The following is a 10374-nucleotide window of genomic DNA, read 5'->3' as shown; positions in this document are numbered from 1 at the left end:
CTGAGACAAGACCAGAAGATCCACCCACCGACAGAAAAAGATGGACAAGTAGAAATATCGAAAAGTTTGGAGACGTAGGGAGGTGAAAGATAAGGAAATATATTTCAGTCTTACCGATAGCTTCGGCCAAGCGTTCGTAAATATCAGGAGTTTCGGAGAGTCTCTTTAATTCTTCAATCCTCGTATCACTCAAACCAAATTTGCTACAAAAAACAGACAGAGAGGAAAGGGTATATAATATCGATCTCATACGGATACATCTGTAATGAGTTACACATGCCATATCAGTTAAAACTTGTAATAAATTCCTTCTTTAATATGACTCCACTATCAACTGGGCCATTGCGCCTTCACATAATATATATATATATATATTGAGGTCGTTGCCCGTGCCACTGGACTGGCTCCTGTGCTGGTGGCATGTAAAATACATCATTTTGAGCGTGGCCATTGCCAGTACCGCCAGAGTGGCCCTCGTGCCAGTGGTACGTAAAAGCACCTACTACACTCTCTGAGTGGTTGGCGTTAGGAAGGGCATCCAGCTGTAGAAACTCTGCCAAATTAGATTGGAGCCTAGTGTAGCCATCCGGTTTCACCAGTCCTCAGTCAAATCGTCCAACCCATGCTAGCATGGAAAGCGGACGTTAAACGATGATGATGATGATATATATATACACACACATTTATATATGCCTAAAAGTGAGTGTTTGTTTATGTTTGTGTCTGCTTGTCTTGACAAAACGTAATATTTGTAAACGAGTGTCCCTGTAATACCAGTGTCATTTATTCCAATATTCTTCAAACCCACAGGGGAATATTACCTTGCTTGGAAACGGGTGTGGTTTGGTGACAAGAAGGGTATCAGGTCATGGAAAATCCACCTCAAACTCCACCCGACCCTCGCTAACATGAAACAAGCAGACATTAAAACAATGTTGATGCGATGAAAGCCTAAAAAAATCTCACCTTTTATCTCCGCCATCCATGTGCAGTCTTTTGGTGTCAACGGTTCGAAAGTGGACAATGTCTATGTGTGTCTTGTAGATGGCCTTAATGTTGCTCTGACGTGGGTTGACACGGCGTGGCATGGCACGGTAGATGCCAGTCACCGTGATGCGATCTCCAGGCTGGACTTTGTCAATGAGGTCATTGTAGGCGTAGAGTAATATGGTGTGCGGCGTCTGACCTCGTGGCATGTCCTCTGGAAAACATAAATAGATGGGAAGATAGAAAGATAGACAGACAAGGAGGGAGACATAGTTGTGTAGGCAGATGAATGTATAGGCGCAGGAGTGGCTGTGTGGTAAGTAGCTTGCTTACCAACCACATGGTTCCGGGTTCAGTCCCACTGCGTGGCACCTTGGGCAAGTGTCTTCTACTATAGCCTCGGGCCGACCAAAGCCTTGTGAGTGGATTTGGTAGATGGAAACTGAAAGAAGCCCGTCGTATATATGTGTTTGTCCCCTTCCCCCACCATCGCTTGGCAACCGATGCCGGTGTGTTTACGTCCCCGTAACTTAGCAGTTCGGCAAAAAGAGACCGATAGAATAAGTACTAGGCTTACAAAGAATAAGTCCTGGGGTCGATTTGATTCTACTAAAGGCAGTGCTCCAGCATGGCCGCAGTCAAACGGCTGAAACTCACAACGTAGCGGCAGACGAAATACCGCTGAGCATTTCGCCTGGCGTGCTAACGTTTCTGTCACGTGTCCACAGTGGACAAAGTTGAATGGAGCAGAAATTCATCCAAAGTTGAGCAGGCACTTACCTGGAGATTCTTGAAGTTTGATCATCTGTTTGTCTGAGAAATGTGAACGGTTGTGCACCAGGGCGAAGGAATGCTTTGACTCGCAGTCGGTACAGCGGTTGGGTTCAGCAATACGACCTCGGTCGATCTCAACAGATGTACCATTTCCGCAGATGTTGCATTTGAAGAAAGCTTCCCTCATTTCTGGGATCAGCGAAGACATACGGATCACCATGCCGGATATGGTGACCAACATGTCGATATCTGAAAAGAGGAAAGAAAATAAGGGGGGGGGGTCAGTGAGTGTAAGTAAGGGGCCAGAGAGCATGGCTGAGTGTGAGTGAGAGAGCATGGGCAAGTGTGAGCAAGGGCCAGAGAGCACGGGCGAGTTTGAGCAAGGGCCAGAGAGCACAGGTGAGTGTGAGTGAGGATTAGAGGGCACAGGAAAGTGTGACAAGGGCCAGGGCTGGTATGCATGAAGGTCAGCAAATGTGAGTAATGGCTAGTGAGGGCCAGGACCAGTGACACAGTGTGAGTGAGACTAGTGTCACCACTCCAGCATTACCTCAACCACACCACACTATACCAAATACAACCATACTACTACACCAACACTACACTACACTACTAACACACCACCTTTATAGTGCACCAATATACACACCCACACTACACCAGACCACCACTATAACCACACTGTACTATATTATCACACCACACTACATAACAAAAGCATCACAACCCAACACCATGCAACACTAAATCCCACCACAGCACAACACATCACAGACCAAACATCACAACACCACATCCCTTCACATGACAGGCCACACAGCAAACATTACAACACCAAGCTACACATCATAAGACCTCACAACACCACCACCACCACCACCACCACCGACTAAAGGCCAGCCCATTTCGAAACCCACCTTCTGGGTTCAAAGACCTCATATACTTGGTCTTTTCAGCATTGTATGGTCGGACCTGGATCTGATGTTCAAGAATTGTGTCTGGGAATCTTTCAAAGAACATCTCGTTGATGGCCATGTCACAGATCGGCACCACTTCCTGGGGGTAGCAGATCATCTGCCGGTAGAAGTCGGCGTCGAATTTCTTGAGGTGAGCGCAGTTGATGCAGAGGAATGGGTCACCAGAAACACCAATCTGGAACGGGATCAGAAGGACAGAAGTCAGCAATCGGCATAGTTTATTGCACAAATGGAACGATGGTGAGGCACAGAACATTTCTGTGTGTGTGGGTGTGATTTTGCATCACTGGATGATTTATTGTGTGTGTGATTGTGTATGACGGGTACGTGTGCATGAGGGAGAGTGTGAGTATGAGGGAGTGTGTGTGTGTGAATGAGAGAGTGTGTGCATGTGTGTGTTTAACCCTTTAGCATTCAGATTACCCTGTCAAATGTAAAGCCTGTTTAATTATTGTTTCAAATTAATTGTACAGCATCTTGAAACTCTGAGATTTTGATGGTGTCCCTGTTTATTTTTAGAATGACTTTGTAGGGTAGGTGTGAGAGGTCAGAGCTGGCTGGTTTGAGCATAAAACAGGAAGACAATTTTGGCCTGATATGGCCGGTTTAAACACTAAAGGGTTTAATTTTTCACTTGTTTCAGTTATTTGACTGTGGCCATGTTGGATCACTACCTCAAAGGGTTTTTAGTTGAATAAATCAACCATAGCAGTCTATTTTTTAAAGTCTAGTACTTATGCTGTCAGTCTCTTTTGCTGAAGCGCTAGGTTACAGAGACAAGTAATAGATAAAGGACATTCACTTTGTGTTACAATACTTTATCAATGTATAAAAAAGGGTAAACAAAGAGGCTGTCTGTGTCCAGCTGAAAATTAGCAAAAGCATAGCATATCTTAGTTTGTGAGTGAAGGCTATGGTTGTACATACTTCTTGCAGTCGTTGCAAATAATATGGCTTTTTCGGGTCAATTCCATCGAAGACCTCATCTTCAGCAACATCCTCATCCATATAACGACACACAAAACGCTTAAGCTTCTCCTTGCAATGGTTTATAACAACATCCGTGCCCCATATCACCATCTGGGGGCCATAAGCACTGATTTCACTGCTTGGGACTCCACCATCCTGAACAGAAGAGAAAAAAAGAAATTGAGGTTTTAATTAAATTATGTACACACATAATATAGAAACAAGCAGCTACAAACAGATATTTATGGACATATTGGTACACAGATGAAGAAAGACTGAGTATAGATAGATATTTAACGTATTATAGCATCTCATAAAGCGAGATTTCTATACAGCTTTTCTGCAAAATAGGGGTAGCTTATCCTGTTCAGGCTATGTTAATAGCATTATCCTGCGTTTGAGAATTTAAAAATCACTTCTTTAACTTTCTAAGACATCTCAACGCTTCTAAAAGCAAACTTTGTTTGTTTGTTTACGTTCACCATAATTTGAATGTAATATATATATATCACAATTTAGGTTAGTTGAAATATGTTTTGTCACATATTTCAATTGCTGAAGGCAAATACACAGCAGTTAATGCGGAAAAAAAATCTCTTATGGTAAAATGGCATGAAAACACCCCATTTGTTCAGTGTCGCCCTCTCTCGGGAATCTCAGACATCGATGTTTCGAGTTTATTGACTCTTGTCGATGAGATGGACCTAAAAGTAGCAAATCAGAATGAATTGAATAGTGTGTGTGTGTGAGCATACAAGGAACTAGCCAAGTTCTAATGGTAAATACAAAAGCCAACTGACCACAGCATCCGAACCACCAATGTCCACTTGTTTCATTCTGCGGTCACTTCGAATGTCTGACCGATGACGTATGGGGGTGCTTCCAAGTCCAGGTGTCTTAGGGGTGGCTGGGAAACCATAGTTCACAGGAGACCACAAGTCCAGCTCACTAGTATTGAAGCCACCTAGAAAAATTAAATAAGCATATATATATATACACACACACACACATTATACATACACTGAAGCAATGAAAATTATACATGTACCCCAAGCAATCACATACACACACAGACAACGAAAATATATACACACCTTATCAAATTATATTCACCTCAGTAAGCACATTATATATCCACACAATCAATTTCAGATATATACACATCTAGGCAATCAATATATATATATACACCCAATCAATTCATATACACAGTCAATCCAAGTTTAACACACATTTAAGCAATCACACACACACACACACATATATATATATATATATATATAGGCACAAGCATGGCTGTGTGGTAGAAAGCTTGCTTCCTAACAACATGGTCCTGGGTTCGGTCCCACCCATGGCACCTTCAGCACTTGTCTTCTACTATAGCCACTGGCCTACCAAAGCCTTGTGAGTGGATTTGGTAGATGGAACTAAAACAAGCCCATCGTATGTGTGTGTGTGTGTACATATATATATGTCTGTTAGGCCACGCTCGAAATGGTGTATGTTACGTGCCACCTGTAGAGGAGCCAATCCAGTGGTACTGACAACGATCTCATCCGAATGTCTTTTCACGTGACACTGGCACAAGTGCCGCCAGGGAGGCGACTTTGGTATATATATATATATATATATATATATATATATATGCATGTATCCAAGCAACCACATTATACACTCACACAAACAAGGAATCATATAGTAAGCATCCAATCATATTATACATACATACTCAGATATAGCAATATAGACACATTTAGGGGGAAAAAAAAAAGCTTTTGAGGTGAAAACCCAAACTATTCACCTGTTCGGATATTGGCAGGACTTGATGTGAAAGATATATCGGGTTCACCGCCAGCATTTCCAGCAGCTGGATGTGGTGAGGAAGATGAAGGAAGGGGAATTAGGTCCTCAGCAGGTGATGCATCCAGACGACGTCTCCGAGCAGAACGGGGTGTTTCATCACCCTGCTTCCTCTTCTGTCCGCTTTTGGCTAGAAAAAAAGAAAAAGAAAAATATACTTTAAAAATTTTCATAATTTTAACAATTCAGCATTTAAACTGGCCCAAATACTCTAGGTTTTATTTTCAAACTGGCCATATCTGACCTCTCATACCTATATGTATGTGTGTCTATGTGCCCCAGTACAGCCATGGTCCAATGACTAAAACATGTGTGTGCATGCACACACACACACAGAGAAAGAGATAATGGTGCAAATAAACAAAGGAAACAGCTTGGGATATATATATATATACATACATGTAAATAGAGAGAAAGCTAACACTGAAAATTGTCAGATGAATATTCAAGTGAGCACCATCTGAGTGTGACCATTGCCAGAACAGCTGTTTCGCTTCCGTGCCGGTGGCACGTAAATAGCACCATTTGAGCGTGATCGTTACCAGCATCGCCTTACTGACACTTGAGCTAATTAATAACCACCACCACCACCACTCCCATCCCTAATCTACATGGTTGTGTGACCAGCTAGAAATAGCAGCCAAATACCCACTGAAATCAAAAGCTAAACCGGTCCTCATTGACCCTACCACTATCACCCACAAAAGCATGAAGACTGCAATATACTCACGTGTGGCAGCATTGGGGTTGGGCGACTTCGAAGCTGAAAAATTATGGGAAATAGAATTAAAAGATAAATAACAAGAATAAGATTGTTTTAAGAATATCTAAATTTATCAAATGGATACGGTATACTAGGCGCAGGTGGGGTTGTTTGCTTCTTAATGATATGGTTGGAGTTCAATCCTACTGTGTGGCACCTTAAGAGGTTTTGAATGCTTAAAGCCTTAAATGGATCTGGGAGATGGAAACTGTAAGAACCCTATACATGTACACACACACACATATATATATATATATATATATGTGTGTGTGTGTGTGTGTTTTCCTGTCCGCCACTACATTCCTCCATGGTACAAATTTAATTTGTGGCCCGTGGGAAGAGCCATTTTAACGATGCGTCCTGCCGTAACTCTTCAAAACGCCTGTGTTAGAATGGGGGTAGCTGATGAAGGAAAATGTTCTCTGTGGCCTGTGTGTTTTCTATACTCTGGTTATTATTATTTTTTTTGTCTACGTTTTGTTTGCAACATCCTGTACCCAGCTATGCACCTATATATACAGGTAGACGTAGGTATGCACATACTTGTACGTATATATGCATATACTCATTTATCATTTATTTTATATATATATATAATGTATGTGTATATACATGTGTGTGTGTATATATGTATAGTTTAATACACTTGCCCCGAGTGCCACGCGAAGGGACTGAAATTGGAACCATGTGGCTTAGAAACAAACTTTTCAATACCACAGCCACAGCTACACCTACATCACAGAAATATAACAGTTACTCACGCGTTGCCATTCCCTCCTCAGGGCTGTTAGGTTCCTGGCTTCGACCCCTCCTGCTCCGTTGCGATCCTGGGGTACTGGTGGGTGAAGACATAATCTATCTTTATCGGTTTGGCTGGAGAATCTAGAAATATAGCGACAGGACATGCAACATCAAAGAAATAGTCATATACGTGTGTATAGGAGTTAGGGTGTATTAACAAAGAAAGGGCTTGGAAGGTGACCTTTGTAAAAAAAAAAGGGGGGGGGAATCCTAAGTAGAAACAGTACAGTACTCTTTTACTTGTTTCAGTCATTTGACTGTGGCCATGCTGGAGCACCGCCTTTAGTTGAGCAAATCGACCCCAGGACTTATTCTTTGTGAGCCTAGTACTTATTCTATTGGTCTATTTTGCCGAACCACTAAGTTACGGGGACGTAAACACACCAGCATCAGTTGTGAAGCAATGCTAGGGGGACAAACACAGACACACACACATATATACGACGGGCTTCTTTCAGTTTCCGTCTACCAAATCCACTCACAAGGCTTTGGTCGGCCCGAGGCTATAGTAGAAGACACTTGCCCAAGGTGCCACGCAGTGGGACTGAACCCTAAACACCGGATGTGCGTATTCTTTACCATCTCCATCTCTTTTGCCGAACCGCTAATGCTTCAGATACATACATAAACAGGCTTCTTTCAGTTTCTGTCTACCAAATCCACTCACAAAAGATTTGATCGGCCCAAGGACACAGTGAATGCTCTACAGCGGGACTGAATATAAACCCGCACGGCTGGGAAGCCAGCTTCTTGACCACACAGCCATGCCTGGTGCTCGACAGATCTATTTCCACACAACCCTTATTACAAGACACGAGACTCCCTTCCCGTTTCATAAATTCAAATTTCCAAAGAGCTAAAGATACTTCTTTCGTCTGACGTATTGAGAGTTGTCTCCCCTTAGCAGCTTCCACCCGGTTTACGGTAAACTCACATACACATATATATACGATGGGTTTCTTTCAGTTTCCATCTACCAAATCCACTCACAAGGCCTTAGTCGGCCCGAGGCTATAGTAGAAGATTTATTCGACTAAAAATTCTCCAAGGGCATTAGACATCTGGTTCCGGTACTATTCAAGAGTGGTTCCGGTGCGCGCACTCGCGCTAGCTAGTCGATCAGATCCTAAACAAAGTAAATATTTTTTTTTTGTGTTGAATCTTCCCCCATCTTACTCTTAAAACGTCGTTTTACGTTTTTCCAGGGTGTATTTTGGTGCCACATCTATTTCTGCACATGATGCGCACTCGCGCTACGTAGTCGTAGGATCGACCAGTCACGACTCACGAGTTGAATAGTAGTACCTTTGGTTGCTATTTCTAGCAGGTTCAGCGATCGCGTAAAGCTAAATCTTGCATAAGAACAAGGCTACAAGTTTAGGTGGCATCGCTTCTGTCTGTATCCACTTCGTTGTCTGAAGCTTTTTAGCACCACAAGAATGGACGGGTAAAGACAAAAATAAATCACAACACGACATTAACTTCGTGTAAGTTGAACAATGTGAAATGCAAGAGAAAGAGATTCAGTTGTTTCTTGCAATACATCTAAAGTAAAATTTTATTAAGCGGTCCTTAAAATACTATTGTGGGTCCCAATCTTACTCATTTGTTACATGAACCCCCAAAAATCTTATATGGACCCAGGTTGAGAAGCACTGAACCATCCCAAATTATATAAGCTCTTTTTTTGTTATTTCTTTCTTTTTCAGGTATGAGATATGAGATGAGTTTGGCTGCTATTTCTACGAGCCTTTCAGAAAGGGTAGATTCCAATTTAACCAGTACTGCTAGCAGAGATTACCTTTTTTTTTTTTTTTGCCTCCAGTTAATATTCTGCTAGGTTTAAATATCATAATAGGTGAATCGTTGCGTAGATGTAAGCTTGAGTTTGATAGAATTGTTGATGTCATTGAATTTCTAATTACTTAACCAGTATTTCTTTTAGCCTCCTAAGAATAAACAGACGGAAGGCAAAAACTACCCATAACATGTTCTAAACAATGGAGGAATTCCGCCTAAACAACATCTGTGATAACATTAGAAATCTGCAGAAATTATCCAACAAATCTTATGTTTTTTTTTTCAGATAGTGGAGTGCAACTTAAGAGGTTTAGTTGCTATTTCTACAAGGAGTAGCGATCGGGTAGAGATAACCTTGCATAGACATAAGACTAGAAGTTTAAGCTGGGTCCATTTTGTTATTTGACTAGTTACTATCTTAGCATCCCGTGGACGAACGGACGACAGTGCCGACTTACGGCACAGGGACAACGGGCATCTGCCCAGGGACCTCACAGGTCTAGGGACTTAGTTCTGTGATCTGCTGTCAAAAAATAAATACAGCCCAGAGCATTGTTTCACAGGAGTCCTGTAATGCTACCGACACGGTCCCGATCGATGGAAGGCACCAATTATCCAACAAGTCCTTTTGTTTATCCAAATGAAGTGTGACTTAAGACATTTGGTTGCTATTTCTAGCAGGTCTAACGATCGTGAACGGCAACTTAACGTATGCACAAGGCAATCAACTTAGACAGCTAGGGGTCTTTGTGTCTGTCTCATTGCCCGATCAATTTTTGATTTTAGTATCCCGGGGATGAATGGATAAGGAGACAAAAACTAATAGCCCAGAGTAGGGTCTAACGATAATAAATGCTGGTAAATCACAACAGAAATAGTAATATCCACAACAAAAAGAAAATCACACATTCATATTATGAAAGACATCGTCAACATAGATTTTAAGATAAATACCTTACACAGTTTAGTCGGATTCACAAGAATAGGATCCCGATTAAGTGATCAAACGACAGATGATTCGTTGTAAATTCGAAGAAATTTAAGGCTGACTACAACAAACTATTTAAACCGCGCGAAAATTCACATGCCACGTGACCAAGAAAACCGCGCGAAAAGTTGTACATTGCATGTCGCTTACATTATCTCCCCCTTCCTTTGTCTCTCTATCTTTCTTTCTTTCTTTTTCTCACACTCCCGCACTTTTCCTCCTTCCCTTTCAAACGTCTCTTTGCCTCCCCTTTGCTTAATTCTTTTCTTTCTTCCCTCTTTATAGATAGATATGTTTCTTTATTAGCCACACAGGGCTCAACATAGAGGGGACAAAATACAAATGTAGAGTTTTTCTTTTCGATGGGGACGAAAATAAAGTAAAAATTAAAATGGGGATAACGATGAAAAGGCATCGAGAAAACGTTTGGGGTATGTACAAAAAAAAAAAAAAAA

At 41.7% G+C, this 10374-nt stretch overlaps 1 protein-coding gene across 1 annotated transcript in view; it reads right to left on the bottom strand.

Annotated features, from left to right (window-relative positions):
• The window catches only part of LOC106874208 (DNA replication licensing factor mcm4-A), a 19629-nt gene extending 9588 nt beyond the window's left edge, over positions 1 to 10041 (bottom strand). The window contains exons 1-10 of the mRNA XM_052978126.1: positions 9886 to 10041; positions 7092 to 7212; positions 6298 to 6330; positions 5509 to 5697; positions 4508 to 4671; positions 3666 to 3863; positions 2679 to 2913; positions 1768 to 2010; positions 967 to 1201; positions 115 to 203 (exon numbers count right to left, since the gene is read on the bottom strand). Coding sequence (XP_052834086.1) covers positions 115 to 203; positions 967 to 1201; positions 1768 to 2010; positions 2679 to 2913; positions 3666 to 3863; positions 4508 to 4671; positions 5509 to 5697; positions 6298 to 6330; positions 7092 to 7182 — 1477 coding nt within the window. The 5' untranslated portion in view covers positions 7183 to 7212; positions 9886 to 10041. The remainder of the gene's footprint in view (positions 1 to 114; positions 204 to 966; positions 1202 to 1767; positions 2011 to 2678; positions 2914 to 3665; positions 3864 to 4507; positions 4672 to 5508; positions 5698 to 6297; positions 6331 to 7091; positions 7213 to 9885) is intronic.
• Between the last annotated feature and the right edge of the window lie 333 nt (positions 10042 to 10374).

Source organism: Octopus bimaculoides, chromosome 30 (assembly GCF_001194135.2).
Source record: "Octopus bimaculoides isolate UCB-OBI-ISO-001 chromosome 30, ASM119413v2, whole genome shotgun sequence".
In the NCBI taxonomy this organism is placed as follows: domain Eukaryota; kingdom Metazoa; phylum Mollusca; class Cephalopoda; order Octopoda; family Octopodidae; genus Octopus; species Octopus bimaculoides.
Note: the sequence above shows the minus strand (reverse complement) of the source record. Positions and strands in the feature narration are given on the sequence as shown.